General features: G+C 40.3%; 1 protein-coding gene across 2 annotated transcripts; it reads left to right on the forward strand.

The window, feature by feature from the left end:
• Positions 1-340: 340 nt before the first annotated feature.
• LOC129843251 (mucin-2-like) lies at positions 341-15,587 on the forward strand. Of its 2 annotated transcripts, none has more exons than XM_055911870.1 (16): positions 341-511; positions 850-876; positions 3,760-4,047; positions 4,320-4,598; positions 9,540-9,596; positions 10,126-10,188; positions 10,358-10,381; positions 10,885-10,938; positions 11,126-11,182; positions 11,311-11,403; positions 11,565-11,583; positions 11,693-11,724; positions 11,833-11,873; positions 12,533-12,599; positions 12,981-13,021; positions 13,258-15,587. In XM_055911870.1, exons 1-16 carry the CDS (start codon positions 475-477, stop codon positions 13,348-13,350), a joined length of 1,272 nt encoding a protein of 423 aa, XP_055767845.1. In that variant the 5' UTR covers positions 341-474; the 3' UTR covers positions 13,351-15,587. The 2 variants fall into 2 exon arrangements, with proteins under 2 accessions (XP_055767845.1, XP_055767837.1); XM_055911862.1 differs by lacking the exon at positions 10,358-10,381 and adding an exon at positions 10,639-10,686 and having other exon boundaries at positions 343-511.
• Positions 15,588-16,557: the final 970 nt, after the last annotated feature.

Here is a 16,557-nt window from a genome sequence, read left to right on the forward strand (position 1 = left end):
CCCCTGTTCCTTCCTTCCATCCTTTCCTTTCATTTACTGCGCTTATCAGTTTACCTTCACTGCTCTGGCATATTATTAAACATGACTCACCAAACATAAATGAAATATGAAAACCCTTCTACATTTTAGAGATCATCAAACTCTCAACCACAAATGCAGGGTTTTTGTAGTTAAACTTTGTGCAGCAGTCAAAAACTTAACAGAAGTCGAAGATAAATATAGACAGATAGCTTGAGAACCTAAAAATAATTACAGATAAATGATTCTGAATGTTCAGCCTCCTTGTCCTCTGCAACATGACATTAGCCCACAGTTGCTATATGAGACATCTGTGGTTTTCCTGTGAACAATCTCCGCATCTGCTTTTCTATTGAAACATTTATTCTTTGTCCCAGTCACTGCCCCCATCTTCTGTGAAGTCAGACTAACAGTATGTATGTATCTCTCTAAATAATTACGTTGTTCATCCCTGATATGGCTGGTCATCTGTTTTTGCTCATCCTCCTTTTCGGTGAGTTATTTTTCCATTCCATCATCTGTTTGTGCTACAGGATATTTCATTCTTCTTTCCCCTCTTTTAGTCTTTTACTTTAGGAACTCTTAATATTTCAACATGTTATGGTTATAATAAGTGTGTCTTATTCCACTGATCATCCTATTGATTTATATTTCTCTGTCATTATTTTACATTTTGTTCAGATAAGAATGACCACTGCTTGATAACATGGCTGTGAATGCGTTATGGGCTATTCTGCTTCGCCAACTTGTGTAAAGTGTTCCCATCTCATGTTTTCTTATTTTTCATAATGGCAAAAAGAGCATGATAATGACCCATTTTGTTATGTCCAGATACCTTCCAGTACCTCGAAGCCAAAGGTCAGTATCATTATTATGAATTTAAAGCTGCAATATGTAACTTTCTGGGCTACCAGACAAAACAACGGGTTACCAAAATATTAAAATATTGATTGACATATTTTTTATAAAAACGTTATTTTGATTAATTTATTAATACAATTTCATTTTTTCCACGAGATGCTGTATACACTGGGTATAGAAAACATTAACATGACATAGACTGACCAGGCGAATCCAGGTGAAAGCTATGATCCCATATTGATGTCACTTGTTAAAGCCACTTAAATCAGTAAATAGATGAAGGGGAGGAGACAGGTTAAAGACATGCATTGTGTATGTGTGCCATTCAGAGGGGAAAGGGCAAGACAACATATTTAAGTGCCTTTGAACAGGATATGGTAGAAGGTGCCAGAACTGTAACAGTGCTGGGGTTTTCACGCTCAACCGTTTCCTGTGCGTATCAAGAATGGTCCACCACCCAAAGGACATCCAGCCAACTTGACACAACTGTTGGAAGCATTGGAGTCAACTTCCCTGTGGAATGCTTTTGACATATTGTAAAATTCATGCCCTGACTTTTTGGTACACTCTGTGTAGTCCCAACACAGATCTAGGGTTGGTACCCAAGCCAGCTGGTTGATCATTCTAAATCTTTCGTTGCCATGATGGCTGTCAATGTTCTTATCCCTTGCTTGCTAGCTTGGCAACTTCGGCTAACACAGTCACGTCAAACAGTGCAGCCAGAATAACAGCAAAGAAGCTGCATTTGCATTTGTTTAATTAAGTTGTTTTCTATAGATTTTTTTTTTGGGGGGGGGGGGGATTCAGCCATAACAATGAGCAATTGACTCGATGCGCGATTTTGCCTGGCATAGAAAATGTGCTCTCTCTCCAGGACACTATTCAGAGGAGCTAGCCAACTATAATACACAGCTAACAGAGTCACTTCAAATTGAAGTGTCATGCCTGCTTCTGCTCTCCCTCTCTGGCTCTGGTGTCAGACTGCGTATCATTACGCACATCTGTCACCATCGTTACGTGCACCTGCGCTTCATTGGACCCATCTGGACTCCATCACTATTTGATTGCCTCCACTTTATTTGTCTGTTTCCTCTGTTTCATCCCCGTCTCAGCATTGATGTCTTTATTTTGTCCCCTGTCCAGACGCTGTTCCTGTCCTGTTTCATGTCCGTTACTAAATGCTCTCCCTGTACCTGCTTCCTCTCTCCAGCGTCGATCCTCACATGAGCTGGAATGACCGAAAACTAGCTGCATTTCGTGTTTTTCTGTTGTCATTTCTTTGTATATATCCATAAAAATTATACTGATTCATGATTTGGACTGGCTGAGAAAAGGTGCTAGACTGTCTCATCCCGACACATTTGTTCATTACTGTGGGACAGCTGGATATACAATTTCAATATTGAAACAATGCTGCAAATGTCGGAGACAGACAGCAAGGTTAATAAAAATCTTAACACAAATCTCCGCTGTTGAAAACCAAATGCTAGTCTAAAATAAATGGGATATAATATCTAGATGCTTTTCACAGTGGAGATCAAGTTTATAAATTGCCTGGCTGGGCTGATGTGATAGTGGATTGAGCAGTCAAATGGAATAGTGAATAGACAATTTTTGTGTTAGCAACTGTTTCCGCACCGGCGCGATGCGCACAACGTAGTTTTTATAGAACGGCAATCAAAAAAGCCTCTATTTACATGTTGCATATGAGCGCATTTCACACTACTTTTGGATTATAATTGGAGTTTAAGGCTCATGAATGTCCTGCTTAATATAATGTTTGAGTCATCATCGCAAATCAACTGCATTATACTTCAATTACTTCAACTTCAACCAGTAAAATGACCCTTTGGCTATCTTTTGCGACAGCCTATGGCCATGTCAGTGAGCGTTAGCATTCTAGCTAACAACTTGCTGCATCCAAAATAGTTATTTTACAACGATCACAACCAAATATAATCTTAGTGACTGTTCAAGCAAGAATCTAAACACCATTGTAAGCGTAGGAGAGCCGGCAAAAAGTTATTTTGTTTAGAAGTAATAAAAACGTAGATCTAGGCTATGTTGAATGGGCGCAGATGCCGTGGCTTTCTTACTGCAGCCAAGAGTCACGCGCATCTGTACGTGACGTCAGTGTGTCATTCACTGGAAAGTATGGAACGCCATTTGGGTCTTTGCATTTCAAACAAGATACACAGGAAATAACACTGTTTGATCCATCAAATAAGACTATTTGAAACGTCAAATAAGCTTGTTGACCAATCAGGACCTGGATATGACTGTACGTCACATAATCATTTAACACGTTCGTTACTTTTTTACGTAGTTTTTACAGATTGATTACACTATCACTTGTATTTCATTGTCACAGTGATTCACCGATATGTATGATGCTGGTAAAGTTTTGTTTTGTGCACCTGCCGCTGCAGCACAAGTGCAGACACACTTCCCCAAGCTCTGGGACAGTTCTGGTCAGAAAAAAATCCATCACTTCGATTGTTTGGCTGTTCCCGTATAGCAATGTTCCAAAAATGAGCATATGTCCAGGTGGAAGGATGAAAATAAAACACATCTACTCAGAACAATATTACGTCTTTAATGAATGACATGTCCTTCATCTTTTGTTTAAATGTTGGCAACCGTTTTACAAAAAGCTAAATGCCCATCGAAGCTGAGGATTATTGTGTGATAACTCCCTCCTAAGGGCTGTTCCTGGCACGTTCTCATTGTTTATGTCTTAAATAGACAACAGTGTCTTAATTGTTTTTCTCTTTCAAACTTAATATTTAGTGGTACATTATCTGTATGAGTAGTTAAACATTGAAAATTAATTTAGAATTCAATTAAAAAAGACACTCCATCATCCCTCTGATCTCACAGATCTTCCTCAGCCCAGTCTAACAGTGATTCCTGCAGTCATCAAAGAGAGAGACTCAGTTCAGCTGAACTGTCAGACTCCTCCATCTGTCTCTGAGTGTTACTTCAAAATGGGAGGGCAAGTGGAATTCACCCTACCATCACCCTGTCAACAGACACTCACAGGAACACTACTGGTGAAGTGGACAGGTCAGAGTTCACCAGCTGAGGTCAAAATACAATGTCAGTACAGTGCTACAGGTTCACAGTTTAGATCCATATACAGTGAGCCGTCAACAGTCACAATTCAGGGTAAGAAGACTATTTGAATGTTTGTAAACAATGTACTGTTGTGCCATCATTACCATGTTCCTCTTGGGATATGTTATCATACTGTGTGTTGTCATTAGCTATTACATGAAGCAATCAAGGAATATATTATATCTCCTTAATTTCCCATATTGTCGCTGCATAAAGTAATGGACTCAAGATCATTAAGTCTGAAATAACAAGGAGGGATTAGGCTATCAGTACATTTCTCAAAACCACAAAATGCTAAATACTTAATTCCCCTATTCTCACAGACATTCCTCAGCTGACAGTGAGTTCTACAGTCATCAGAGAGACAGAATCAGTTCAGCTGAGTTGTGAGACTCCTCCCTCTCTCCCTGTGTCTCACTGTTACTTCTACATGGGGGGGGAGAAGATTCCAGACTCATCGTGTATGCAGACAATAACAGGAACTGAGCTGCTGAAGAGGTCTGGTCCAACATTTCCAGCTGTGATCAAAGTGACATGTTACTACACTGTAAGGGAGTCTCACACATCTCCTTTAAGTGACCCTGTCTCAGTCACTGTTCAGGGTAAGTTGGTGGTTTAAACAATGATACACTTCACTGTTATACCGTATTAATTATGCTCGTTCTGAAAATGAGAACTTCTGTCGTATTTCTTAAACGTCTTCATTTCACATAATGACAGGATTTACTGTACTTTGTACAAACATAAATGCTGATATAGTTTAACATTTTATTAATGGATTTTACATACTGTTAGTATGTATGGATTACCTGTAATGTTTTTTAAATGCAACTTTCAAAGAGACCCACCTCCTCCCAGGCTGACAGTGAGTTCTACAGTCATCAGAGAGAGAGACTCAGCTGTCAGACTCTACAATCTGTCACTGTGTCTCACTGTTACTTCTACACAGAGGAGAGAGATCCTTAACACTCACCCTGTATGCGGTCACTCACGGGGACTGAGCTGCTCTCATGGGCAGGTCAAAGTTCATCTGCTGAGATCAAACTGAGATGTTTTTACACAGTAGAAACTTACTATCCATCGATGCACAGTGGTTCTGTCTCTCTTACTATTCTTGGTAAGAAATTTTATATTCAGATTGTCTTGACTGATTCTGTTTAAATCACAATCTCATCCAATGTAATTTTAAAAATAGTTGTTGTGAAGACAATAAATATTTGATATGTACATGTCAAAAGTAGAGTTCTAAGATCTCACCGCAAACAACCACAGAGACAGGCCAAAGTACAATCAAAGGTTCTTTATAAACTCAGCTTGACACAGTAATACACAGTATCACTACGGCCCTATATATAAATAGGCTGGGATTTAGGGCTGTAAGCTAACTAGAAGCAACGGGCTAAACTAACACAGCAGTTGATTCCTGATTGGTGGCCAATGTTCATTCAGGTCCTTCCAAACAGGGTTTGTTCGTTCGGCTCTACCCGAGCAGGGTTCGGCTCTTCCTCCCGAGCAGGGATCGTTAGTCGATGGGTGGTCTGGTAGTCGATTGCTGGTTTGGTGTTCAATGGCAGGTCGCCTTCTGTCCCTCGCTCCTCACCGGCCTGGCTGCGTGGTAGAGTTGGATGTAGCCTCTCAGCTGCGTCAGGCGTGTCCCCCGTGTCTGTAGTCGTGGGGGACAGAAAACATACAATTAGAGGATGTACTGGCCAACAATTGGGGTCACACTCATACGTTCAAAACAAGCACTTTCCCTAAGTAGTGCTGCAGAGAGCTCAGGGTACCAGTCTAGTTCTAGTTCACTCTAGTTCTGGGGCGTGTTTAGCAATTCGTTTGGGGAGGGAGGAGGTGATAGAGAATTGGCAACAGCTGTCTCAATGTAACTTTAGTCCATGCTAATCTGTGGAAACACAGCACACCATACAAGCAAGCAAAATAGTCCATGCGATTCAATTTGATTTCACACGTGAGAATGTAAGTGAAAGGTAATTAACCTCTCTGGTACAAGTGGGACGCTAGCTTCCCACCTTGACAACAGCCAGTGAAATTGCAGGGCGCCAAATTCAAAACAACAGAAATCCCATAATTAAAATTCAAACATACAAGTATTATCCACCATTTTAAAGATAAACGTCTTGTAAATCCAACCACAGTGTCCGATTTCAAAAAGGTGCTTACTGCGAAAGCACACCATGCGATTATGTTAGGTCAGCACCTAGTCACAGAAAGCCATACAGCCATTTTTCCAGCCAAAGAGAGAAGTCACAAAAAGCAGAAATAGAGAGAAAATTAATCACTAACCTTTGATGATCTTCATCAGATGGCACTCATATGACTTCATGTTACACAATACATGTATGTTTTGTTCAATAAAGTTCATATTTCTATCCAAAAATCTCAGTTTGCATTGGCGCGTTATGGTCAGAAATGCATTGTCTCAAACAAATGTCCGGTGAAAGTGCATAGAGCCACATCAAATTACAGAAATACTCACCATAAACATTGATAAACGATACAAGTTTTAAACATACGAATAATGATAAACTTCTCCTTAATGCAACCGCTGTGTCAGATTTCAAAAAGGCTTTACGGAGAAAGAACACTTTGCAATTATGTTAGGTCTGCACCTAGCCACAGAAACCTATATAGCCATTTTCCAGCCATGGAGAGTGTCAGAAATAGCATTAAAATTAATCACTTACCTTTGATCTTCATCTGGTGGCACTCCCAGGTCTCCATGTTAGACAATAAATGTTTGTTTTGTTCAATAATGTCCCTCTTTATGACCAAATACCTCCTTTATGTTCACACGTTTTGTCCAATAATCCGAATGCTTAAGGTGCGTACACTAATTCCAGACAAAAAGTTTTTAAAAAGTACAATAAAAGTTAATAGAAACATGCAAAACTATGTTTAAAAACAATCCTCCGGTTGTTTTTGTCATAAATAATCAATAATATTTCAACCGGACAAAAGCTTTGTCAATAGGAAAGGAGAAACAAGAAAGGCGCGTTCCCGATCAGGCGCATGGCTGATGAATGGAAATTTCAACTGGCCACTGATTGAAGGTGCTGTATCTCCCCATTTTTCAGAGTAAAAGCCTGAAACAATGCCTAAAGACTGGCCACATGTAGAGGAAGCCACGGAGCTCATGAACTGGGTCCTAAGTATTTGTATGGTGGATAGGCTTTCAATGGAAAAACAGCCTTTAAAAATAATGGTACTTCCTGGTTGGATTTTCCTCAGGTTTTCACCGGCCATATCAGTTCTGTTATACCTACAGACATTACTTTTACAGTTTTGGAAACTTTAGAGTGTTTTCTATCCACATCTGCTAATTATATGCATATCCTATCTTCTGGGCCTGAGTAGCAGGCAGATTATTTTGGCCACGCTTTTCATCCAAAATTCACAATGCTGCCCCCTACCCTAGTGAAGTTAAGAGAATTAAGTGAAAGGCAATCGTTGTAAAGACACAGCACACATTATTAAATGGCACTCATAAATAGGAATGATATAAGACATGCTGATACGTAATATAAAGAGAATGACAGGCTCCAATTTAGTAAGAGTCAGTGTCACTTGTGACATTTAAACTCAGCAAAAAAAGAAATGTCCCTTTTTCAGGACCCTGTCTTTCAAAGATAATACATAAAAATCCAAAACTTGCAGATCTTCATTGTAAAGGATTTAAACACTGTTTCCCATGCTTGTTCAATGAACTATAAACAATTCATGAACATGCACCTGTGGAACAGTCATTAAGACACTAACAGCTTACAGACGTTGGGCAATTAAGGTCACAGTTATGAAAACTTAGGACACTAAAGAGGCCTTTCTAGTGACTCTAAAAACACCAAAAGAAACATGCCCAGGGTCCCTGCTCATCTGTGTGAACGTGCCTTAGGCATGCTGCAAGAAGGCATGAGGACTGCAGATGTGGCCAGGGCGAAAAATTGCACTGTCCATACTGTGAGACGCCTAAGACAGCGCTACAGGGAGACAAGACGGACAGCTGATCATCCTCGCAGTGGAAGACCATGTGTAACAACACCTGCACAGGATTGGTACATCCAAACATCACACCTGCGGGACAGGTACTGGAAGGTAAAAACAACTGCCAGGGTTACACCAGGAACGCACAATCCCTCCATCTGTGCTCAGACTGTCCTCAATAGGCTGAGAGAGGCTGGACTGAGGGCTTGTAGGCTTGTCCTCACCAGACATCACCGTCAACAATGTCGCCTATGGGCACAAACCCACGGTCGCTGGACCAGACAGGATTGGCAAAAAGTGCTCTTCATTGACGAGTCGCGGTTTTGTCTTACCAGGGGTGATGGTTGGATTCGCGTTTATCGTGAAGGAACAAGCGTTACACCAAGGCCTGTACTCTGGAGTGGGATCGATTTGGAGGTGGAGGGTTTGTCATGGTCTGGGGCGGTGTGTCACAGCATCATCGGACTGAGCTTGTTGTCATTGCAGGCAATCTCAACGCTGTGCGTTACAGGGAAGACATCCTCCTCCCTCATGTGGTACCCTTCCTGCAGGCTCATCCTGACATAACCCTCCAGCATGACAATGCCACCAGCCATACTGCTCGTTCTGTGCGTGATTTCCTCCAAGACAGGAATGTTAGTGTTCTGCCATGGCCAGCGAAGAGAAAGGATCTCAATCCCATTGAGCACGTCTGGGACCTGTTGGATCGGAGGGTGAGGGCTAGGGCCATTCCCCCCAGAAATGTCCGGGAACTTGCAGGTGCCTTGGTGGAAGAGTGGGGTAACATCTCACAGCAAGACCTGGCAAGTATGGTGCATTCCATGAGGAGGAGATGCACTGCAGTACTTAATTCAGCTGGTGGCCACACCAGATACTGACTGTTACTTTTGATTTTGAACCCCCCTTTGTTCAGGGACACATTATTCAATTTCTTTTAGTCACATGTCTATGGAACTTGTTCAGTTTATGTCTCAGTTGTTGAATATTGTCATGTTCATACAAATATTTGCACATGTTAAGTTTGCTGAAAATAAATGCAGTTGACATTGAGAGGACGTTTTTTTTTTTGCTGGATTTACATTACATTCAAATAGAGTGATGCAAAAAGGAGTCTCTGTCCTTTCCTAACAGATCCAAAACCAGACATTACAGTCTATTTTGATTGGTTCTTCATCGTCATCTGTTTGATCCCTGCATCCGTCAGTCCTGACACCACCTGTGAACTGTATGTTGGAGAGGAGAGTCAGCAATTATTCACAGAAAAGATCTGGAAAGAAAAAAGCAAAGGTTCCAAACAGGGGTTCTGTAGATTCACTGTAACTGAGAGGGAAATTATCAGAAGTCTACAGTCAGTGAGGCGTAAGGAGGTGAGCTGTGACTACAGAGTGAGCTCAGGACCAGAATCTCTCTCTCCAGCAGTGATGGGAAAAGCTTTGGCTGCAGGTCTTCATGATCTGACTCACTTTGAATTTAGAATCTTCTTAGTATGACTATATTAATTCTGACAAACAAACTAAATACCACATTTCAATCCCAAATGATTTCAGATCTGGTGGGAGTTCACATCAGTGATCCAACAACTATACAGACACCTTCTATAGCAGGTAGGCCACACATTTGTCATTTTATAGTGACACTGCTGTTATTTTAAAGCAAAGCAGGTTTCAGCAATAAGAATAGCTGTGTTCATGTGTAAATTAAGCGGTTCTTTTAGATAATGAAGCTGTTCTGTAGAAATGACACCAGCCTCAACACCAATGTCTGGGATCATCAGCACAAGTAATAGAATGTGTGTTCATCTAGTCGAGTGTTTAGATCGTATCTATGCGCTGTTATGCTTCTGCTGTTAGATAACATGGTGACTTCATTCTAGGAAGCTGTCAACAACAATCAACACCTTATCTGTCCTGAAAGACTTGATCACCTTATGAATTGGTCTTATCATCTCTATAATGAGCAGAAATATAATCTACCAGGGCTAGAAGCAATCTGTCCGTAGTGATTTTTATAGTCCTACTTTGCCCACTTTGAATAGATAAATCATGAAGGTATTTCAAAAGGCCAACAACACCATGATGATCATTAATACGATCATGAATAAAATGCTAATTTCATTATTATGTGTTTTCTCAGTGGGTTTGACTCCAGGTCCTAGATCTACTTTGCCTCCCAGCACGACAGAGAGTCCTACAGAAGGTGTGTTTGGCCTCTAAATGACCATCTCTGCAAATACCAATTGTACAGTCAAGAGTTTAGATTACGGGCCTGTAAAATTAAGTGACCCAAATGTGAATGTAAAACCTTATTCTTGTGTAGTTATATTGCTTCCCACTTGTTTCAACTGTTACTTGTACCTTTACCCCAGACACCACAGTGACACCAACTACCAGTATGTAGATCCACCAATTTAAACTTAGTTTGCAAATACAATATCTTTGTTCACATTCATTAATTAAAGCTCTGACCGGTTAACTAATAGATGTATTCATAGCTGCTTGTAATTCCAGTCCAGATTTGTGTATTTTAGTCCATCTGATTTGTAGGTAATGTGCAGTGTACTTCTCTCTTTCTGCTTAATTAATGACCTTAGATATTACATTCATTTACATGTGTTCTTGTGTAATATGAGTAATCTCTTCTCACCAGGTTTGACCTCCCCTTTGACCCCCAGCACGGCAGTGAATCCTTTATCAGGTCTCTTAGTCATCTTTATCTAGTTAGCAAATATAAGTAAAACAAATAGAGTAGCTTATCTTCTCCATGTTTTTGTATGTTTTTTTTCCCATCACAAATTTGCCTCGTTACAAAAAGAGGTTGATATTTGATTGATTAAAATCAACCCATTTAGATGTATTTTTGTATAATCCGATGCAATGATTTGCTTTGGATCAGGGTCGACTGTTTGCTGTACTTTGACCACTGACACCCCAGCCAGTCCAACTGAAAGTAAGTATAGCCAATAGGTTTAATTTAGTTTGCTAAATATTTGTCTATTAATGCATAAACCAGTATACAAATATAGCCAAATGTGAATTCTGTCAAAGGTTTAGGATGAATCAAACAATTTGTCTCTTCTTAGAAATAGGTTCATAACTCTGTTATTAAACTGTCCTTCTCTCTTGCATGTGCCCAGGAGGTCAAAGCTCCACAGAAAGTGTTTTGGAATTAAACAGTCAAGAAAGCATGCTGGGTAAGTATCCTTTTCTCACTGTCTTTTCTCACACATATGAAAACAGAGCTGTGCACATTATCTTAGAAGAACAATAATGTGGTCCAAGAGCTAATGACCTCTCCCGTTGTCATCATGTCACCAAATAGTGTGGCAATTATGGCAGGCAGCAGTGAGTGTGGCTTCTGGAGTGGGCGTACTCCTGGTAGGATTGACAGCTGTCTGTCTCTGCAGGAGGACCAGTGAGTACATTTGATTCCGCAAAACAAATAATTTGCAAATTTACTGTGCTGATATTAATGTAAGTTCCTATGGCATGGGTTAATTTATCAACTCATTTTGATCATATTGTATAGGTTAGGCTATACTCAATATCATTAATTTAGCCTCTTTTGTTTTTCAGAGAAAACCAATTCTCAGAGGTAAGAATTCCCCTTGTGAATATGATGCAGATTGTATCAACCTTTAGTTCTGTATTGTCCATGATGAGATGGTCTTACCACAACCTTCTTATACTTTTATGTTGTACAGACCTACAGCCAGACAGGATGATCACAGCCAATGTATGTTCCAAACAAAATACATCAACATAGACACACATACGACTTACAGAACTATATACACGCATGTACAAACACTGTAATTCCATTTTCATTGTGTTTCTGTTGTAGATGATTTGGTGTCTATGGGAGCGGTGAGCAGCGGAGTCATGGTGATTATTCTACATTACAGTGGTATCTGTACACATATACCCCTCTGACAGAGGAGGATGGTGGGATGAGTTATAGGAGGACAGGCTCATTGTAATGGCTAGAATGAAATTAATGGAACGGAGTCAAACACATCAAACACATCCAAACTACGTGTTTGACTCCATTCTATTCATTCCATTTCAACGATTACAATGAGACCGTCCTCCTATAACTCCTCTCACCAGCATCCTCTGCCCTCTGACTGTCTGATCTGAGGATCAAGACCTTAATGTTACATTAGTAGTGCTTCAACATATGAATGTTCAAAGTATCAAACCAACAGCTATATTTATTTACAGATTTATATGGTCATTTTTATTTATTACCAAATTAGATGTTTTTCACCAAAAATGGTTTCTGAATACATTAAATCATGTTAAACCTTGTAAATGTGTTCATAAGTAGGTACATAGTTTATGTAAAATCAAATAACCTACATCTTGCATTGGACATGTGTAGACCTCAGAATGACACAAAACCCACAAACACTTCCTGTGATACATAGGAGAATGCAGTTCATGTCACGAGTTAGAAAGTAGAATAGACAGTCAGTTTGTTACGACTGGAGGATAAAAAGTCTCTCTCTTCTCTCTTCTTCTCCTCCCTCTCTCTACTACAGGTGGATTCAGGAGATGCTGGAATCGATTCTCAGATCCCTTCTGTACTGGCCACGTTCATTCCCTCAGGTTTGTCCCTCAGATCTCGGGACCATCTGCAAGTGCACAGCTACTGTACATGCTTAAATGTTGGGCCTAACCTTATCCACCATATCAAAATGCATATATGACACTCACAACAGAAATGAATGTGTCAGAGCATCTGTGGAGCGTGAGAATAGAGCTGTATATCTGCAGGGGAGGTTGAGTCAGGAGAAGTGTGAAATGACATCAAGCCCTGTTACTTGCACTTCTTCTGTTTGGCTGTTACTAACGCAATAGGGCAAACTTGAGTAAGTAACACACATGCAATGTAGACATGTAATATACACATGACCCCCCTCAAACACACACTCATACATACATACACAACCTCTTACTGATGGAATTGTCTCTCTCTGTGATGTGCAGGTCCCGTTGATGTGGATACACAGGCATTTGCAAATGAACATGTAAGTACAGCACAAATGTCCTATTTGTTGTAATATATTATATTGTTATATTATTATATATGGCATTGTTTTCACAGACAGACTGACTCGAGGATAAAAGTATCTTTCTTTCTCTCACTGTGTTTCATGACTTTCAGTTTAAGATCGGTGTTACATCCTCATAAACAAACCTTATGAATTACATTTACTGTACTGTAGATTCGACGCCCTAAAGTGAATCTGTTTCTTTCCTCTAGTCTGATACGTACCACGTATACAGCTCAATCCCCGACAGACCAGCAACCTCAGCCCAGCCGGATGGGTTGTACAGCCTTCTGCAGACAAACTGACACTACAACTCTATGTCTCACACATCTCACACAAATACATTTTTTCTCACACGACATCCTTTGTTTATCACACATCCATATACTGTAAATAAGTTGCTTAACAGGTGATATTTCTACTGTATTACACATGTTCAACTGGTTTCTGTGACATATTTATCCATAATTATTATTATTATTATTATTTTTTTTTGAGGGGTCTGGGTCATACTCCCCTTTGAGCATTTTTCTTATTTCTTCCCCCTAGTAAATGCTAAATCTACTGTAATTATGTATATTATATTGACTGTGTGATACCTCCTTCCATAACGGTTGGATACAATTAATTTCCTATTGGGCAAAACATAATCCAAAACACAACCAAAACGAACTGCAAATGCATCCAACAGGTTTGTTGAGTCAAAAGCTTGATGTATTTATTGGGTGCAAGGAATATAGGACCAAAATACAAAATGTGTGACTACTTTAATACACTATAAATGAATTTGTCCAAATACTTGTGACTTCTTCAAATGTGGGGACTATATAGATAAAGTGCTTTTATATCTAAATGGTAAAACATACAATGCCTTCAGAAAGTCTTCACACCCCTTGACGTTTTCCACATTTTGTTATGTTACAGCCTAAATTTAAAATGTATGAAATTGAGATTTTTTTGTCACTGGCCTACACACAATAGCCCATATCGGGGTAGAAGGTAATCCAGTGGTTAGAGCATTGGACTAGTAACCAAAAGGTTGCAAGATCAAATTCCCGAGCTGACAAGGTAAAAATCTGTTGTTCTGCACCTGAACAAGGCAGTTAACCACTGTTCCTAGGCCGTCATTGAAAATAAGAATTTGTTCTTAACTGACTTGCCTAGTTAAATAAAGGTAAAAATAAAAATAAATAATGTCAAAGTGGAATTACGTAAAAAAAAAGTGTGAATGAGCATTCAACCCCTTTGTTTTGGAAATCCAAAATAAGTTCAGAAGTAAAATTTTGCCTAACAAGTCGCATAATACGTGTTTATAATAGTGTTTATTATGATTTTTTTATGACTACCTGATCTCTGTACCCAAAACATACAATTATCTGTAAAGATGGTCAGTCACGTAGTGAATTTCAAACACAGATTCAACCATGAAAAATAGGGAGGTTGTCTAATGCCTCAAAGTACCATTATTGTTAAAAAAAGTAGACATTGAATATCCCTTTGAGCAAGATGAAGTTATTAATGACACTTTGGATGGTGTACCAACATACCCAGTCACAACATAGATACTGGCATCATTCTGGAGGAGGCGGGGCCTGGTGTGGGGGGAGGCGACTAACTAACAAACCCGTACACTGCCTCTGATGCATGTGGTGAAGCCAGGCCAGCTCAAAGGGCGGGCTTAGCGAGAAAGGAGGAGGATGAGGAGCCAGGAGATCTGCATGTTTGTTTATCTCGCTCTCTCCAAGCAGTGCAATTGTTTACACGTGGAAGACGTTTTCTTACTTTAGAATTGATTCAAGTGGTATTGAATTTGTTTCTTCTTGTTATTGCAGTCATTAATGCAGATGCTTAAAGGCTTTCTCCTGTGGCAGAATTGGGAAGGTAAACAGCTGGCATGTTGAGGATCCACATGGCTAGTGACTTTACCCTTTTTTCGCTCTCCTTTTCTCTCCACCCAAAATCTCTTCCATTTCTCTCTTTAACCCTAAAATCTCTCCTTTCTCCCTTTTCTTACTCCCAATATGTTCTTTTCCATGTTTGTCTTCCTCTGTCCCTTTTCTCAATCACCCCAGTCTTTGCCCATTTCACCAAACCGCTCTTCTTTCTGGGAGGATTGATGTGACTAGCTACAGTGCACTGCTGTGGACAAAATCTAATTTATCACTGTATCAAGCAATTGATAGGTTCTTGACTTAATTCTATTCTATTCTATTCACGACGTTGGGCCTGATTGGATCAGGACTGAGTCAGAATATTCTCAGCTTGAAGCCCCGCACTCTTGGCCTGGCCTGTTGGATCTGCCCCTGCTGAGACTATAAACTCATCTATAAACTGAATGAACATACTTGAAGAGCTGTGAAACTGCTCAGTCTTTCAGTGCTTCCGTACCTTTTCTATTAGTGACAATGAAATATAAACTTTTTATTTTTTTAAACAAATAAACATGCAGTTTTAAAGATGAAGGATTGAGTCAACACACCCAGCTTCTATTTCAACCTCATGTTTTTGATGTGTAGAAAATATTGCCTATATTGACAAGCTAGTCGAGCTCTAACAATGTCCTCAAAGATGGAAGGCAGGCGAGACCTTTCTAGCCAATGAGGGCAGATAAGTGTGACCGTGTGTCGTGGTAATTTCCTCTATTACTAAATAAAGAGAGAGAGAGAGCCAACCACACACAAGTCAGAGTTATATTATAAAGTACATATTTAATATATATACACTGCTCAAAAAAATAAAGGGAACACTTAAACAACACAATGTAACTCCAAGTCAATCACACTTCTGTGAAATCAAACTGTCCACTTAGGAAGCAACACTGATTGACAATAAATTTCACATGCTGTTGTGCAAATGGAATTGACAAAAGGTGGAAATTATAGGCAATTAGCAAGACACCACCAATAAAGGAATGGTTCTGCAGGTGGTGACCACAGACCACTTCTCAGTTCCTATGCTTCCTGGCTGATGTTTTGGTCACTTTTGAATGCTGGCGGTGCTTTCACTCTAGTGGTAGCATGAGACGGAGTCTACAACCCACACAAGTGGCTCAGGTAGTGCAGTTCATCCATGATGGCACATCAATGCGAGCTGTGGCAAGAAGGTTTGCTGTGTCTGTCAGCGTAGTGTCCAGAGCATGGAGGCGCTACCAAGAGACATGCCAGTACATCAGGAGACGTGGAGGAGGCCGTAGGAGGGCAACAACCCAGCAGCAGGACCGCTACCGCCGCCTTTGTGCAAGTAGGTGCACTGCCAGAGCCCTGCAAAATGACCTCCAGCAGGCCACAAATGCAGACATGCAGAGATGCGATTCACCACCTGGTTATCAGAAGGGGGAAAGGAGAAGATTAATTGTGTGTCGTCTGCATAGCAATGATAGGAGAGACCATGTGAGGATATGACAGAGCCAAGTGACTTGGTGTATAGCGAGAATAGGAGAGGGCCTAGAACAGAGCCCTGGGGGACACCAGTGGTGAGAGCACGTGGTGCGGAGACAGATTCTCGCCACGCCA

The sequence above is a fragment of the Salvelinus fontinalis genome, chromosome 3 (assembly GCF_029448725.1).
Source record: "Salvelinus fontinalis isolate EN_2023a chromosome 3, ASM2944872v1, whole genome shotgun sequence".
Taxonomy (NCBI): domain Eukaryota; kingdom Metazoa; phylum Chordata; class Actinopteri; order Salmoniformes; family Salmonidae; genus Salvelinus; species Salvelinus fontinalis.

What these genes read in the sequence shown, in the direction of transcription:
- LOC129843251 (XM_055911862.1), top strand. Translation starts at nt 475, where the DNA reads ATGGCTGGTCATCTGTTTTTGCTCATCCTCCTTTTCG. An exon ending in ACAGGATGATCACAGCCAAT is followed by an intron (nt 11,725 to 11,832) that starts GTATGTTCCAAA and finishes TTTCTGTTGTAG; the next exon opens with ATGATTTGGTGTCTATGGGA. An exon ending in GGCCACGTTCATTCCCTCAG is followed by an intron (nt 12,600 to 12,980) that starts GTTTGTCCCTCA and finishes TGTGATGTGCAG; the next exon opens with GTCCCGTTGATGTGGATACA.